A 15902-nucleotide genomic window follows, 5' to 3' on the forward strand; every position below is an offset into this window, starting at 1 on the left:
TTTATCCTGAAGGGGCTTGTCCAGGATCTTTTCCTCCTTAAGGATGGTCTTAGTCTCTCGAGGGTCAGCGGGGTCTCCCTGTGCTGTCCACTCAGCGTTTTTTGGGTCTGCGTGGTATGTTCTCTTCACCCTCGTATGATGGATCCAAGGGGCAATACCTGCCACTTTAACTGCAGTGGGGTAGTTAGAATAACATAAGGGCCCTTTCACCAAGGGGCTAGCAAATCATGTTTCCAATCTTTGACCCATACTTGGTCACCAAGCATAAACTCATGAATCTGTTCCCCAAGGGGGAACGGCACCCTTTCTTGTACAAACGTAGTTACCTGATTTATTACCTTACCCAGTTCCATCTGCTGTGAAATCCTGTTTCCCCTTACCTGGGGCAAATTTGTTGACACCTCTTTTATTATGGGAGGGGGCCTCTCATACACAATTTCATATGGAGAGTAGCGTTGGGACTGTGGGGTCATCCTGAGTCTGAGCAGAGCTGTCGGAAGCAAGTCCACCCAGGAGCAGTCAGTCTCTATGACCCACTTGGAGAGTCTCTTTAATGTCTGGTTGGTTCATTCCACCATCTCAGAACTGTGGGCCTATATGCAGTGTGCAGTTCCCATTTGATGTTTAAAGTTCTGTTTACTTGTTGTACTAAATCAGCTACAAAAGCCAGGCCGTTGTCTGATCCAATTCTGGCAGGAAATCCAAATCTGAGAACTATTTCCCTAAGCAGGCACCGGGCTACTTCTGATGTTCTTTCAGTCCAGGTAGGAAAAGCTTCTACCCATCCCGAGAATGTACATACCATGACCAGCAGGTAACAGCAGTGTCGGTGAGGTTTCATTTCAGTGAAGTCCACTCCCAGGTGTTCAAAGGGCAGCATGCCTTTCAGCTGAATACCCGGAGGTTTTTGTCTGAATACCCGAGAGGCAGCATTAACCTGTGAGCAGGCAGCATGGCCTAGGTGAGTTGCTTGGTGTGTTTGGCTTACCAGAGTGTGTGCCAGCTCCTCTGGTACCAATAATTTGCCACTTGGCAATTCCCACCATCCCTTTTCAGTCTTGATGGCCCCTTCCGCTTTGGCTAACCTGACAACCGTCGTCCTTGTTTTATCAGGCTAGTGCTATCAGTATATAGGACCCAACTAGGGTCTGGAGCCTTGTGTCCTTCTTTAAAACAAACCCCAGATACCTTACCTCCTCCTTGCAGATCTGTGCCTTCTTCTTTGACATCCAGTAACCCACTCCAGTGTTATTACCTGGAGAATCCCAGGGACGGGGGAGCCTGGTGGGCTGCCGTCTATGGGGTCGCACAGAGTCATGCACGACTGAAGTGACTTAGCAGCAGCAGCAGCAACAGCAACCTGCTCTCGTCAGCAACTAGAGCAATGTTTTTGTCCCTTCCCAACATTTTTCCTCTCAGCAGCCAGCAGCAGTCATCCCCATATTGTAGGAGCCAACATCCATATTCTTTTGGATGGGATGAGTCCAGGTCAGAAGCCAAGGCTTCCCCCAAAGATGGCTGGGGAGTTCTTAAACCCTTGTGGGGGAGTCCAGGTGAGCTGTTGCTTGGTGCCCCCGACTGGATCTTCCCATTCAAAGGCAAAGATGGGCTGTGACACTGGGGCGAGGCGTATGCAGAAGGCATCCTTGAGATCTAGGCAAGTATAAACTTTAGTCCTTGGCAGGAGGAGGCTAAGTAAGGTATAGGGGTTTGGAACAGTGGGGTGTAAAGCCACAGTAGCCTAGCTGACTAGCCTGAGATCCTGTACAGGCCTATAGTCCTGTCCTCCTTCCTGTTTGACTGGCAGGATCAGCGTATTCCAAGCCGACTGGCACTCTCCTAGAATGCCCGCTTGTTTCAATCTATTGATGTGGGGCAGTATGCCGGCCCAGGCCCATATCGGTAGCAGGTACTGGTGCTTTCTAACCAGGATGGTGCCTGGTTTGAGTTCTATTATCACTGGGGCTTGCTGTTTAGCCAACCTGGGGGGAGGAGGGTTGTCTTTCGCCCAAACCTCAGGGAATAATTGAGTTAGCTCTCTCATGCTCTTCAGGCCCACCCAGTTCTTCCTTCGGAGGCTCATGCAGCCTCCACTCATCTTGGGGTGGTATTGAGAGAGAGCAAATAAGTCATAGTGCCCATCTGGAAGGTGGGCCTCTCCTCAGGGGAGAAAGTCACTTGTGCTCCTAGTTTGGAGAGCAAGTCTCTTCCCAACAGGGGTACTGGGCACTCAGGAATGTAGAGGAATTCATGAATCACTTGGTGCCCCCACATCTGACATTTTCTGGGCTGGCAAAATGATTTAATCATGTCTTCTCCAGATACCTCGGTTACAGCGGTAGTCTTTTTGGACAGTGGTGCCACAGGTGTTGTTACTACTGACAGTTCTGCTCCTGTATCCACCATGAAGTCAATGTTCCGGTCCCCCACTTCTAAGGTTACCATGGGCTCTCAGGGACCTGATATCTCTGAGCCCCGGCAGCCCTATTTAATTTCCAAAGTCAGCAAGCCCCACAACTGCAGGAGCTTCCTCTTCCTTCCTTGCCTTAGGACATTCATTCTTCCAGTGGCCAAAACCTCAGCACCAGGCACATTGGTTTGGCTGTAACGTGGTCCAGGGCCTCCGTTGGGACTGGTTTAAGGACCGTCCTGTCCCTGGGGCAGAGGAGGTTTTCCAGAGGGCCCGAGATAGACTTTCCCAGAGCAGCAGCTAGCATTGCAAATCTCTTGTCTGTCCTCTTTCGTTCCCTCCGGCTCTCTGGCAGAGTGTCAGTTCAGTTCAGTCGCTCAGTCGTGTCCAACTCTTTGCGACCCCATGAATCGCAGCACGCCAGGCCTCCCTGTCCATCACCAACTCCCGGAGTTCACTCACACTCACATCCATCGAGTCAGTGATGCCATCCAGCCATCTCATCCTCTGTCGTCCCCTTCTCCTCCTGCCCCCAATCCCTCCCAGCATCAGAGTCTTTTCCAATGAGTCAACTCTTCGCATGAGGTGGCCAAAGTACTGGAGTTTCAGCTTTAGCATCATTCCTTCCAAAGAAATACCAGGGCTGATCTTCTTCAGAATGGACTGGTTGGATCTCCTTGCAGTCCAAGGGACTCTCAAGAGTCTTCTCCAACACCACAGTCCAAATGCATCGATTCTTTGGCGCTCAGCCTTCTTCACAGTCCAACTCTCACATTCATACATGACTCCTGGAAAAACCATAGCTTTGACTAGATGGACCTTAGTCGGAAAAGTAATGTCTCTGCTTTTGAATATGCTATCTAGGTTGGTCATAACTTTTCTTCCAAGGAGTAAGTGTCTTTTAATTTCATGGTTGCAGTCCCCATCTGCAGTGATTTTGGAGCCCCCAAAATAAAGTCTGACACTGTTTCCACTGTTTCCCCATCTATTTGCCATGAAGTGATGGGACCAGATGCCATGATCTTCGTTTTCTGAATGTTGAGCTTTAAGTCAACTTTTTCACTCTCCACTTTCACTTTCATCAAGAGGCTTTTTAGTTCCTCTTCACTTTCTGCCATAAAGGTAGAAAGAGGAACTGGCATAATAGAAACTGGCAGAGTGTAGTCTCTGCTTAATTCTAAGGTCTTCCTCCCCTTCCTGTCAGTACTCACTGGGAGAGGAGGGTATAATTTGGGCAGTTTGGCTGGAGCCAGTTCCTGGAAGTGTTGGCCAGAGGCTTCTGTCACCGGGATCAGAGCCTGCCAAGGTGACAGCGCTACGACCCCCAGGAGAGCTGGAGGAGGCGTAGCGGCTGCTGCAGGAACTTCACCTGGCCCTGGATCGGGCATTAAGGTGGCCTCCGGTCCTGGTGGAGCACAGGGCCGGTGGGTGCGTCGTCATCCAGTATGGGGGAGGGGCAGGTCATCCTTGTCCAAATCCTGCCAGATCCCAGAGGGAGAAGAGGGTGTCTTCACCTGCCGGTCAGCAAGGCTGAACCAGAACACTATGTGGTCCAAGACTGTTTCTCCCTTAAAGTCTGTTCTGCCTTGGTGGGCTTGATCAGGTGTGATGAAAACATAGATGGGTTAAATATCCCACGTCCCAGGCCGTCTCCGGAAAAGCGAATTCATACTCACTTATGTATCCCTCTCCTTCTAGCCTGACAATTCTGAGGGGGTCAAGAATGTCACAGCAGATGGGACACCTCCAGGGGAGGGCAGAATATGAGCATACAGGGAAAAGTTTCCTATCCTAAAAATCCCCTGGCGATCGCTGGTAATAATTTTCCCTGAGATGGCGTGGACATACCTCCTAAATGACCTTTGCAAATTTCCTTCCTAAGCCCTAGCACACTCGTGGACTTGTGTACAAAGCAATCGCCCTCTGCCTATTCCAGGCTCCTGTGGGTCTGTGCCCCTCTAGTCCCTCCCAGGGGGGTGATCAGGCCCCCTCTTACACCCTGACGGGTGGGTTCCTCCTCACCTGAGCGCTCAGTTTCCCTGCTGCTGTCCACTACCTGCTAACGTGAAAGGTCCGGCCGTTGAAACGCAGAATCCTTCCAGAAGGGCGAGACGTCTTCCCCCTTCTAGAAGATTCAAGTCACAAGGCTTCGGAGTAGTCCCAAATGAGACTTGTCTCCTCAAAGTGAGGAGTTTCCTGGCCAATGCACCAAATATTATAGCCACGCGTTCCGGGAAACAAACTCACTCAGAAGGACAATGCAGATAGTGGAGTGCAGTTTATTACACCAGCGGGCCCATGGCAGAGTCTCCTCTTAGCCAAGGACCCCGACCAGTTTTTGTGAAAATCTTATATACCTTAAGTGTATTTGCTCAAACCCACCTCCCCAAATTCCTTGAAACTAGTCTGGACAAGGTAAAAGAGAGATATGATCAAAGTTAACCCATGATTCATGTGTCTGTCACAAGACTAGATGAACAGTGGACATTTACTAATAGGCCTGTGGTCACATCCCGATAAACATAATGGAATTTACCACTTTGTTCTGTTACAGAGATAATTAGCATATTCTTTTAGGCAACAGAGAGTCCAAGTCCAAGTCCTGAGGCTCTTTTATCTGGGGATCTGCTTTTCCACTGGTATGCCATTTTTTAAAAAATTATATTTATTTATTGGCCTCACTGCACAACATGTGGGATCTTAGTTCCCCAACCTGGGATCAAACCTGCGCCCCCTGCATGGGAAGCCCAGACTCCTAGCCACCAGACCACCAGGCAAGTCCCTGGTATGCCATTTCTATAGACCCAGGGCACAAAGTTCAGAGCCCATTGGGAGGGTGACCATGTGTGTAGCCTAATGTTCGCAGCCAGCCTAAGATGGAGTCCAGCTCTGTCTGTTTCCTCCTTCACTATGACCAACCTAGACAGCATATTAAAAAGCAGCATCATTACTTCGATGGACCTTCAGGCTAACCCATGTCCCAGCAGCTCCCATACCTAGAGCACCCGCCACCCACACTTGGCACCCGGACCTCAAATGCTTTCCTTCCCAGGACTGTCACGGGTTTCTCCAGGGGACTGTCCTCCCACAGTGCACCCTCTGCTGAGGCTTCTTGTTGTTCAGTCCCTCAGTCATGTGCGACTCTTTGAGACCCCATGGACTGCAGCACCCCAGGCTTCCCTGTCCATCACCAACTCCCGGAGCCTGCTCAAACTCATGTGCACTGAGTTAGTGATGCCATCCAACCACCTCATCCTCTGTCGTCTCCTTCTCCTCCTGCCTTCAGTCCTTCCAAGCATCAGGGTCTTTTCTGCTGAGGTTATTTCCTTTTTATTCAGGGGTCTTAGAAAGTGCCCATGGTCGGAGCTCAGAGAGGGGAGTCCCACTATGCTCTGGCTCAGTCACCAGCCCAGGGGACGGTCTGGTGTGTCCCACCCTGCCTGCCCCAGACCGAGGGGAGCCAGGTAGGGGCCAGAGGAACTCTGAAAGCTAGGGCAGAGCAAAGTCAGGTCCAGCCATAGCTGCTGGACATCGAGGGTCATGAGACAGCCCTCGAGCCAGCCCTCGAGCGAGAGGCCCTAGCCAGCAGGTTGGGCCCTTGGAAGTCAGGTGAGCGGCAGCAAGGCAATGCAGGTGATGCTAAGATAAGGGAGGAGGGGACGTCGAGTCCTCCCTGGCCTGGCCTGTGGGTGCCAAACAGGCATCATGGGAGGAGGCCAGATGCTGGGCAGGACTGTCCGCCTCCCTGCAGCCAGCGGGTTCAGGGCTCCCTGGGAGGGGCAGGTGAGGGGGTTAGGGCCGGACCAGAGGGAGCTGAGTATGGCTGCAGGGAAACGCAGGCATCACATGGGTTCCTGAGTGCTGAGACTGGGGAGTCTGGACACCTGACCACAGTGTGCCTGGACTGGCCAGCGCGGCGCCTGGGCAGATGCCGGAGGGTGGGAGGGAGAGAAAGTCCTGAGCAGAGCCCGAGAGATGCCCTCTTTCCCCTCCCCTCCCCTCCCCTCCCCTTCCGCTCCTGGGGCTCCCCTGCCCCTCCCCTCCCCACCTGCCCTCTCTCGGGCTGTGGGAAATGGAAACTCAGAGCCCTGGGCTCCTCCTCCTGCCCCTCCCCCGCCTAGCCCAGGCCGCCTCCCTCCACTCCTGCAGAGTCTCGGCCTCCTAGCCGCCCCCAATGGGGGAGGGGCAGCAGGAAACGAGAGAATCATCAGCTGCTTCCAGGAGATCTCCAAGGGTCACAGTCACCAGGAGGCTCTGAGCCCTGCTTTTCATTTCGCTGTGTAGCTGTGGGTAGAGTAATAACAGACTATTATCACCTGCAAAACAGTCTGTGCACAGAGATGAAAGCTGAGGTTAGCATGCGTGGGAATAGAGCACTGGTTACACAGCTGTCCTTCCACTGCCGTCTGCCCCTGGGCTCCCGGTGTCCCCTGACTGTGATGGTCATGTCCAGCTGGGCATCTTCCTCTGGCCTGGCCTGTGTTTCAGGACTCAGTCAAGAGTGGGGTCTTCAGTGCAGAAGGAATCCAACGGGAGGCAGAGGGACAGGAAGGGCAACGGCTTGTTAGTGTGGGCCACTGGGCAGGGCACTGCCATCAGGGCTGGGTGGGCTACATTGTTTATATTGTAGAAGAAGTTGGGAAGGGAAAAAAGGCCATCTTCTTACTCATTCTTGAGTAGATGTCAAACTTTCCTCACCAGCTCCTCCTCCACGTCTGGCAGGGAAGTCTTCTTGTTTCTACATTGTTGAACTGGGATTGTCCTGGTGCTATGGAAATGTGCAAAAAGGCCAAAAAGACGGTCACTGTCAACTACAAATTGGCACTTGCTGTCTCCAAGGATTAAAGCATGTGCTGCTGTGGCTGCTGACCTCCAACACTCCCTGAAGGAGTTTACATCGGAGATCAAGAATGAGGCATTCTGTACCCTCGGGAAATTGGCATGTCTTCAGTAAGATGTTTTTAGGAGCTGATATTATCAACCCAATTCTTGCATCTCCTCATATCTGGAAAAACACTAAATTCCCTTGTGGTGACATCTGCTTCTCATGACTAGCGAAGCCTGCAAAAATATGTGCTTGATTGCAGGATCTCCGTTTCACCAAAATCACACATATATTGATCTTTCCCCACCTGCCTCTTTAGAGCAGTTTCTCAGAGCTATCTGAGGTGCTGTCTCCCAGGCTGCAGTCCTCATTTTGCCCCCAATAAAACTTCACTTGAAACTCTCACGTTGTGCATTTTTTAAAAGTCGATTTAACAGGATTTGAGTCTCACTCCACCATTGTTTGGGGACATGTCTTGTGCTTCTGTTGTGTGGTTTGTTGCTAAGCAAGCCTGCTTTCTTGAGTGATCATTAACTTACAGAGGTCTCCCATACTTTTTCCTTTACTTATGGTCCCTTAGTGGGAGTAACTATTTAATCACCTGCTTCGTTTCTTCACTCTGTCCCTGTCACTACCACTGCCCAGCCTTGCTGGTCTCAAAACAGGAGGGAAGTGGGCAGCTTTAAAAGGATGACATAGCCCAAAGTGAAAGTGTTAGTCGCTCAGTCGTGTCTGACTCTTTGGGACCCTATGGACTGTAACCCACCAGACCCCTCTGCCCATGGGATTCTCCAGGCAAGAATGCAGGAGTGGGTTGCCATACCCTTCTCCAAGGGATCTTCCCAACCCAGGGATAGAACCTGAGTCCCCTATATCTCCTGCACTGGCAAGTGGGTTCTTTACCACTAGTGGCACCTGGGAAGCCCTGCAGAACTCAGAGACATATTATCATGTATTCCCCTCGAGGAGAAACTGGGACCCTGCTTTATATTGTCACTACACTCTTGTTTGAATGCTTTTTCTCTGTCCCAGCATTCCTTTGTCTCCTGAAGATCACTGATTACTGACCATGTTCAAGGGCGAGCTCTGTGGCCAGGCTTAGATCACAAAATGGCTTTTCTTATGTCAAGAAAGCCATTCCTGATTCTTTCTCCAGGGACTCTCTAACCTACCTGCTTACACAGTTTCAGTCTTTTTCCGGGACGCTGCTGAGGACTCTAGCCTGGGAGATGGCCTCTCAGTAGCTCTGAGGAAATGTTCTGAAAAGGTAGGGGAGAAGTCGGACCTACATGAATTTTTTCGATTGGGAAATACAGGCAGTCAACTCTTGTCGTTGTTCAGTCACTCTTTGCAACCCATGGACTGTAGCCCGCCAGGCTCCTCTGTCCATCGGACTCTCCAGGCAAGCACAGTGGAGTGGGCTGCCATTTCCTTTTACACAGACCTACTTGTAGGCTGCTAATTAGAGAAAGGAAATGTCTCAGAACTCAGAGCATGGCACCAGGCCCCTCACCCACAACATGCACTGAGATAACACTGCCACCAGGTGAGTCACCCCGGGCCATTAAACGATTGATCTTGAAGAAAGGCAGATTTCCATACAAATATATAGTTTCATTAACATAGATTAGGAGAACATTTGTATGAGTAAAACACACTGGTTTGTTGAGTCATTATTGGTTGAGTCATAGGTGGAACCGACTAGAAGAGAGTCTAGGGTAAATACATAGTTCATTAACATAGCTTAAGGAAAACATTTCCTTAAGAAAAATGCATTGGTTAGCTCAAGGTTTAAGAACAGTTCAGTTGGAACCAGATATCATCATGGCAACACAGAATTTAAAAATAACCCCCCTTTTAATTTTATATAGAGAAGGAAAAAAATCTGACACCTGTAGTTTGTTTCCTCCTGCTGCTTAAGAGAGATAAAAATGTCTGACAGTTGCAGCCTATTTCCTCTGGGCCCCTGGACTTCCTGCCTGTGACCCTCACACCTTCACTATCTCCCGGAGCTTGTCCAATGAGTCGGTGACACCATCCAACCATCTCGTCCTGTCATCCCCTTCTGCCCTCAATCCTTCCCAGCATTAGGGTCTTTCCCAATGAGTTGGCTCTTCGCACCAGGTAGTTTACAGCTAACCACAAAAGACAGACATCTCTTGTTAATGGTTTTAGTGCTTTCTACGTATGGGAAGATGCAAGAATTGGGGGGTCAATGAAAATTTTCCTTAGACCCACATCTTAGCTATCTAGGGGCGCACGTCCAAAACACAGAAGGCTTCCTCCTGTTCTCCCCATTGGATGGCTGCAATTTAATCCTTGTGGAACTGGACTGGTGGGGAGCAGCATTCTGATTTTGCTTTTTTTTTTTTTTTTTTTTGCCGCACCGGGTAGCGTGTGGAATCTTGGTTCCCCGACCAAGGAACAAACCCGTGCCCCTTGCAGTGATGTGCAGTCTCCACCACTGGACCACCAGGGAAGTCCTTGAGCTTTCTGCTTTTAGGGCTCAGGACTCCAGGGGTAACCAGCATTCCTGGGGGACACTCTGATTTCTTCTCCTTTGTTTCCTGTTTTGGTTTTTAATGCTGGTCTGACCCCTAAATGAATCTCAACATTTTTACCACCCCAGAGTCTCAACCAGACTGCTGTAATGTGCTTCTAGATCCTTCCACAATATGTAGGCTGGGCCTGGATCTCCTTCCCCTCCCCATCCTGCTGGACCACCTCGATTTCTCAGGGCAGACTCCTCCTCCTGCCCTTCCCTGGAGCTCTATCATCGCCTTGGTGCTCAACCTCAAGTGTTGACTGGAGTCTTCCTTGGCAGCAACGAGGACACTGCCATTGTGGGTGTCACAGGGCCCGTCTGTGCAAAGCTGCTCACCTGCCCCGTGACCAGGGCCCATGACATGGGCCAGAACCCGAGACCCGCAGTGACCACTGCCCTGCCCTGCTGCACAGTGATCCTTGGACTCTGGACCCAAGCACATGGGAGCTCCTGGCCGGCCCAGGCTGAGCTCTGCTGTGTTCATTCCCACCACCCTGCAGTCCTGGATCCACTGCTCCTGGGTCACCAGCCTAATCAAAGAATCCCCTTGGCTTAGAACTCAGGCCCCACTGCACACCCTGGGGGTCCACGGCTGGCCGAAGACCACGGTGGGGCTTGCCGGGGAGTAGGCATGAGCTCAGGGAGCAGCACCTCAGCCCTTCTCCAGGGGAGTCCCTCCCACACACCCTTGGGACAGGGGCCTTGCTCCCCCTTACTCAGCTCCTGTGTGCCTCCCCCCACCCATCCATGCTGTGTGTCCTTTGCAGCCCAACTGGCCCAGCTAGCCCTACCCAAGTCCCAGAAGGTGTGGGGTGGTCTCCTCCCTTCCAATCCCATCCCTCCCTCTGTAGGGTCCTGCCTCCCACCTAGAACTGGGCTGACCACCTCCCTGGCCTCGCCCCAGTCTCCCTGTCCAGTCCAGTCCTGTCCTGAGGATCAAATGATCCCACCCAGCTGAGGGCAGCTACCTGTGAACCTGGGTGACCCCTCTCCCCAAGGGCCTCCAAGTGGGCTTCAGGGTGGAGCCCCATCACAGGGAACTGTCAGACCCCTTTACACCTGAGGCTCTGGAGCTCTGCTGCCCCCCTCACTAGGACCCCGACGGGAAGGGTGATCTCAGGCTGAGGGCCACAGCAGAGCCAGAAAGGGTGGAAACATGTTTATTTGAGGCAACGAAGCAGCAGGAGTGCGGGGCGGAGGGAGGGGGTGGGCAGCTGTGGGATCTGGGACGGGAGCAGATTCCTGGGTCAGTAGTCTAGACCTGGGAACAGGGGAAGCCCTGTCTCCCCAAAGGCCACCCTCTAAGTGAGTGAAATGACAAGGACATGTGCAGAGATACCAGGGACCGGGGCTCTGTGCTGGCGCTTGGGGCTCCAGACACGCTTCTGATCCCCACCCTTCCCCCAAACACACTCACACATGCCCAGCTGGGCGCATGGACCACACACCTTCTGCACACAGCACATCTTCGGCACTTGGGGGCAGGGAGGCCTGGGATTAGGAGCCCCTCCCAGAGTGTCCCTGGGACTCGGTTCTGACTCCCAGACTCTCAGGCTCCGTTCCCAGGTTCCCCCGGCAAGGCTGACCTGGAGGTAAGGGGAGCTGGCAGCTGCGGGTACAGGGGCGAGGCCTGCCTGTGGGGACCCAGGGCTGAGAAGGTGGGACGAGAAGGGTGAGGAGTCAGAGGCGGTGGCTTTGAGATCCTCTTGGGTCTGGGCTTTCCTTCCTTCCTGAGCTTCGGGAGCCTGGGCTGGGCAGTCAGGGTCCAAACCGCAGCAGAGCCACCAGCAGGCTGAACAGGAGCCCCAGGCCCAGCACGGGGGCGCTGGCCCGCGGCCCGCGGCCGGCCGCGCTGATGTTGCACAGGAAGCTCTGGCAGCAGGACGTGTCCATGGACGCCAGACCGAGGTTGAGGCTCGTGGAGCCGCAGATCGGGGAGCAGAACTTGTACAGGGAGTAGCCCAAGTTCACCACGTTCTCTGTGCCACCGGAAATGAGGCTGTGAGTGGAGGAGGGGTGGGGGGATGGGAGGGAGCCTGGCCGCCCAGCACCCGCACTCACTGAGGCCAGCGGATGCAGAGACCGTCACACAGTAACTGTCGGTGTCGGAGCAGATGGTTGGTTTCAGGCAGTCCCAGTTGCTTTGCTTATTCTCGCAGGTGAAGCACACCAGGGAGTGGGCTGCAGGGGAGGGATGCAGGCTCATGCTGAGGAGTCTTTCAGTGGACCCCCCCAGCCCTGACCCAGAGGCTCGAGGGCACCCCCTCTTGCACAGGCACTGATGGGGCCCCTATGGCACGCAGGCCCCAGGCTGAAGACCCGGAAGGACAAGGACACCAGACCCTGGCCCTGGAGGGGCTCCAGTGATGTCCCAGTGTCAGGGCAGGCCTGAGGCCTCCAGGGGAGGTAGGGGGCGGGGGGGCAGTGAGTGGCGCCAGTGACACGGCCACGGCCAGCTTGGAGGCCTGGGGCCTGGGGCACCTCACCTCGCTCCACACCCAGGAGGGCAGCCAGCAGCAACGGCAGGAAGACCTTCATTCTAGAGGGATAGGCGTCTGGCTGGGCTCTCAGGAAGCTGCAGTCAGCCTTGCTCCAAAGAGATGGCGTGCCAGGGGGCAGGCCTTGCTTCTCCCAGTGGGGTCAGAGCTGTTGGCCCTGGGGGACAGTTGGCAACCCCACTTTGTAGATGGGGGGTGGGAGGAGCCAGAAGCAAGGCCAGAGTGCAGACGGTCTTTCTGCTTCATTCCGAACCCACCCCTCACTCAGCACAGACTCCTGGCTGACACCCTTCCCCAAGTCTGTGGCACTTGTTGCTGGGAGAGGGGGGCTAGAGGTCAGATAAGGGAACTCATTAGGGTTTTCAGACTCTCCCAGAAAGGGAGGCCAAGGGAGTGGGCCCTGCCTGTGGGCCTGGCAGTGTGGGTGAGACAGGCTAGAACCTGGGATCCTCTACCAGAGTGCTTGCACCTGGACAAACGTCCCAGTGAGCAACACAATACAAAGAAACTATAAGTGACTAAAAATAAGAATGTCTATGCACACCTTGGGCAAAAAAATACAAGAAGTCACAAACAAACTACATTTTGGAGGTGCTGGGAGAACAAGCAGGGCGGTGTTCAGGACCCCCCCAGAGCACCACCAAGCAGTGGGACTGACCACCTAAACTATGCCCCCTGCCTCCCCCCACAGACCCGTCCCTGTTGTCACTCCGTTTTAGGACTGAAGCAGCTCCTCTCCGGGAGCAGGTGAGGGCACCTGCTTTTTGCTTTTGCTTCCTTGTGCTGCAGTTCCAGCACCTATAAAGCCTTGTTTGGAATTTTCATCTGGTCTTATCAATTTCTCGAGTTCAAGGGCCCTGGAGGGATGGTGGCTGGTAATCTTAGCTGACCTGCATCCAGAACTTTCCATGGGACCAGCTCCATGCCTGCCATGGAGTCCCAGAGCTCGGCTGGGGGCATAGGGCTTATCTAGCTGAGCATCCGCCCGGGGAAGCTTCTGTGCTGGGGGAGCCAGCTCAGGGCTCTCCCATTTGTCCAGGGGCAGCACTGAAGACAAGGACCCCAGAAGCATCTGTTGCTCTTGGTGGCTGGGGGGGAGGGGGCTCAGGGCAACCCAGCAGTGTGCCACCAGTCACTCCAGTGGGAACAGGCCCAGGCTCAGGGGACGGGGGTGAGCCCCTGAGGGCTGGCCAGGACACTCCTTTGGGCAAAGATCCTTAGCAGTGGGTGGAGAAAGCTCTCAGAATGCGACCAGCTGGGGTTCTGGACTTCTGTTTCAGGCTTGGTGTGGGAGGAGCAGTCTGGTGCTTTCTGCAGGGGAGAGCTGTGGGTGGGGGAGGGCGCTAGTTCCTAGGCACTGGGAGAAAGGAGAATGCCAAGGAGAGGACAGATTTTGGGAGGGGCTGGCGGAGACCCCGAGAATGGGCTTCAGGTCTCTCTTGTCCAGCTCTGGGCAAGGCCTGAAGTCCTGGGGCGCAGAGAAGGAGCCGCAGATGTCCAAGAACAGCGCCAAGGCCCCCTGGGGCCTGTGCCCGGATCCAGGCAGTTCAGGGAGGAAGGAGTCTCGGTCTCCTCCTCCATAAAGTAAGAATCCCGCCAGAGGAGCTCCGAGCGGTTCTGAAGGAAGTTCTGGTGCCCACAGCCGCCGGCCCCGGCTGGCACGGCCAGCATCATCACTGACTGCTGCCAGGTTCCCCCCACCCCCACCCCAAGCAGGCTGAGTCCAGGCACTAACGTATCCACACTAGTGGGGTCAAGCGGAAGGGAGCCCTGAGAGGAGCCAGTGGGTTTGCGGGGGTGGGGTTCGGCCGATCGCGGACTGTGCACTTCTCTCTGCCAGGCGCACGGACCGGGCTGACCTTTGGTGAAGCCTGGCACTCTGAGCCGGAAAGAGAGGTAGGAGCTGGTCCTGGGCCCCAGGGAAGGAAGGGCGGCCCAGCGCAGGGAGTGGCTCCTAGGCATCTCCAGTGCTTGCATAATTTATGCCAAACAAGGTGCTTTCACCTCTTCCAGTGGCAGGCTCCCCTCCCACGGTCACCCTCCAGGGCAGTTAACTCTCTCCTTCCTGCCAGCCGCCAAGATCCCAGCTCTCTCTATTCTGGAAGGCTGACTCTCCCGTTTCCACGTGAGGGGTCGTGGGGGAACCTAGAGTTGGGCGATGGGCCCCCGGCGCCTGCGCAACCCTGGACTACCCAGCCCCGCAGGGAGCCCGCTGCAGTCTCCGTGCGCTGCCGCCCTCATCCGTCGGAAATATTGGGGAGGGCCGGGGAGCGGGGAAACCAGGCGGACAGGCGAGCCCTGGGGCCGGGCCGCTCGCAACCGCGACCCCTAGCCTCCCTCACGCAAGCTCCTCCCGCCGGCTCCTCCCGCCTGCCCAGAGCCCCACTCGCCCGCTCCCGCTCCGCGCCAGGGAAGGCCCCATACCCGCGCCCCCACCCGCCGGGGCCAGCCGGTCCCTAACTTACGGTCAGCGGACGCAGGTCTCCGGCCTAGAGTCGCAGCCCAAACTGCCTGGGAGCCGGAGCCCGCCGCAGCCCGCAGTCCCGGCCGGAGAGGCGGTGCTCGAGCGCGAGAGGCGCGGCTTGGAGCCCGGGCCCCGCCCGCCGGCCCCGCTCCCCCGCGCAGCGCCAGCCGCCGCGGTTCCGTCTGGTCCCCCGGGAAGGGGGCGGGGGCGTCGCGCGCAACTCCCGGCAGCCCGGGCAGGGGTGGGGGAGGCCCACAGGTGGCCCCACACTTTTCCGGTGGAACACAGGGGAGGGGAGGCGGCCAAGGAGGCCGAGGCGGCGGTGCCCAGAACCCCTTTTTCAGAGTGGGGTGCGGGCGACCAGGAGGCTGAGAGGAGGCCTTCCCCCCGCCAGCCGTCAGCCGTCCCATGGTGGGGGGAGGCGACAGGATGAGGATCCAGGGGTGGAGGAGGGGGTTTCGGGGCAGTGGTTGTGGACCACAGTGCGGACCCGCAGGAGATCCCGGCCCCACCGGCGTCTAAACCCTCCGCCCAGGAGGACTCGTGAGCCTCCTGGGTGCTGCGCTGCAGCCGGCTGGGGTGGGCTGGGTCCCAAAGCCAGCCGGTCCTGACCCTCCCCGCGGAGCCTAGAGGCCCCCGGCCATCCTTAGTGAAGTGGGCTCTCCTGGGTTTGGCGTCATTGCCTTTCTGGTGTTCTGTCTCAGGTGCCATTAACTGCCTTTCTTTCAACAAACGTTCACAGAACATTCACGGTGTGCGGCTCTGGCCTGGCCCAACGCCTCCCGGGCCTGTGAGCCAGGCCAGCTTCTGCAGTTGCCCTGGCCCTGCTCCTGCTTGTCCCGGGTGGGGATGGAGACCCTCACGGCCTGCCTGCCTGCACTGCGGCTGCCAGGTGGAGCCCCAACCACGCACCCCCCCAGGAGTCACACTTCTTACTTTCACAGCATATTCCCTGTTGGAGCTGTTGTGGGTTTTTTTGTGTTTTTTTGGCACCTGACCTTTTCTTGCACCCTTTCTGGGTGACATTTGTGGTGACGGGGTTGGGGGGTGTGGGTAGGGCACAGGAGAAGTGGCCTCTTAACCATACACCCGCGGAGAGAGGTGGCAAGAGGGAGGGGCTGAGGCAGGATGGCAGGGTGGTCAGGATGGGGCAGGGTGGG

At 55.4% G+C, this 15902-nt stretch overlaps 1 protein-coding gene across 2 annotated transcripts; it reads right to left on the reverse strand.

Annotated features, from left to right (window-relative positions):
- Positions 1-10922: 10922 nt before the first annotated feature.
- On the reverse strand, positions 10923-14896 carry LY6E (lymphocyte antigen 6 family member E). Of its 2 annotated transcripts, none has more exons than XM_040261654.1 (4): positions 14744-14896; positions 12267-12435; positions 11842-11961; positions 10923-11759 (listed from the first exon to the last, which is right to left on the reverse strand). In XM_040261654.1, the coding sequence occupies exons 2-4, from the start codon at positions 12316-12318 to the stop codon at positions 11539-11541; spliced, it is 393 nt and encodes a 130-aa protein (XP_040117588.1). In that variant the 5' UTR covers positions 12319-12435; positions 14744-14896; the 3' UTR covers positions 10923-11538. The 2 variants fall into 2 exon arrangements, with proteins under 2 accessions (XP_040117588.1, XP_040117589.1); XM_040261655.1 differs by having other exon boundaries at positions 12267-12355; positions 14744-14889.
- Positions 14897-15902: the final 1006 nt, after the last annotated feature.

Source organism: Oryx dammah, unplaced genomic scaffold (genome assembly GCF_014754425.2).
Source record: "Oryx dammah isolate SB20612 unplaced genomic scaffold, SCBI_Odam_1.1 HiC_scaffold_19, whole genome shotgun sequence".
NCBI lineage: Eukaryota > Metazoa > Chordata > Mammalia > Artiodactyla > Bovidae > Oryx > Oryx dammah.

What these genes read in the sequence shown, in the direction of transcription:
- LY6E (XM_040261654.1), bottom strand. Translation starts at nt 12,318, where the DNA reads ATGAAGGTCTTCCTGCCGTTGCTGCTGGCTGCCCTCCTGGGTGTGGAG. An exon ending in CCTCCTGGGTGTGGAGCGAG is followed by an intron (nt 11,962 to 12,266) that starts GTGAGGTGCCCC and finishes CCTCCCCTGCAG; the next exon opens with CCCACTCCCTGGTGTGCTTC. An exon ending in CTCTGCATCCGCTGGCCTCA is followed by an intron (nt 11,760 to 11,841) that starts GTGAGTGCGGGT and finishes CCGGTGGCACAG; the next exon opens with AGAACGTGGTGAACTTGGGC.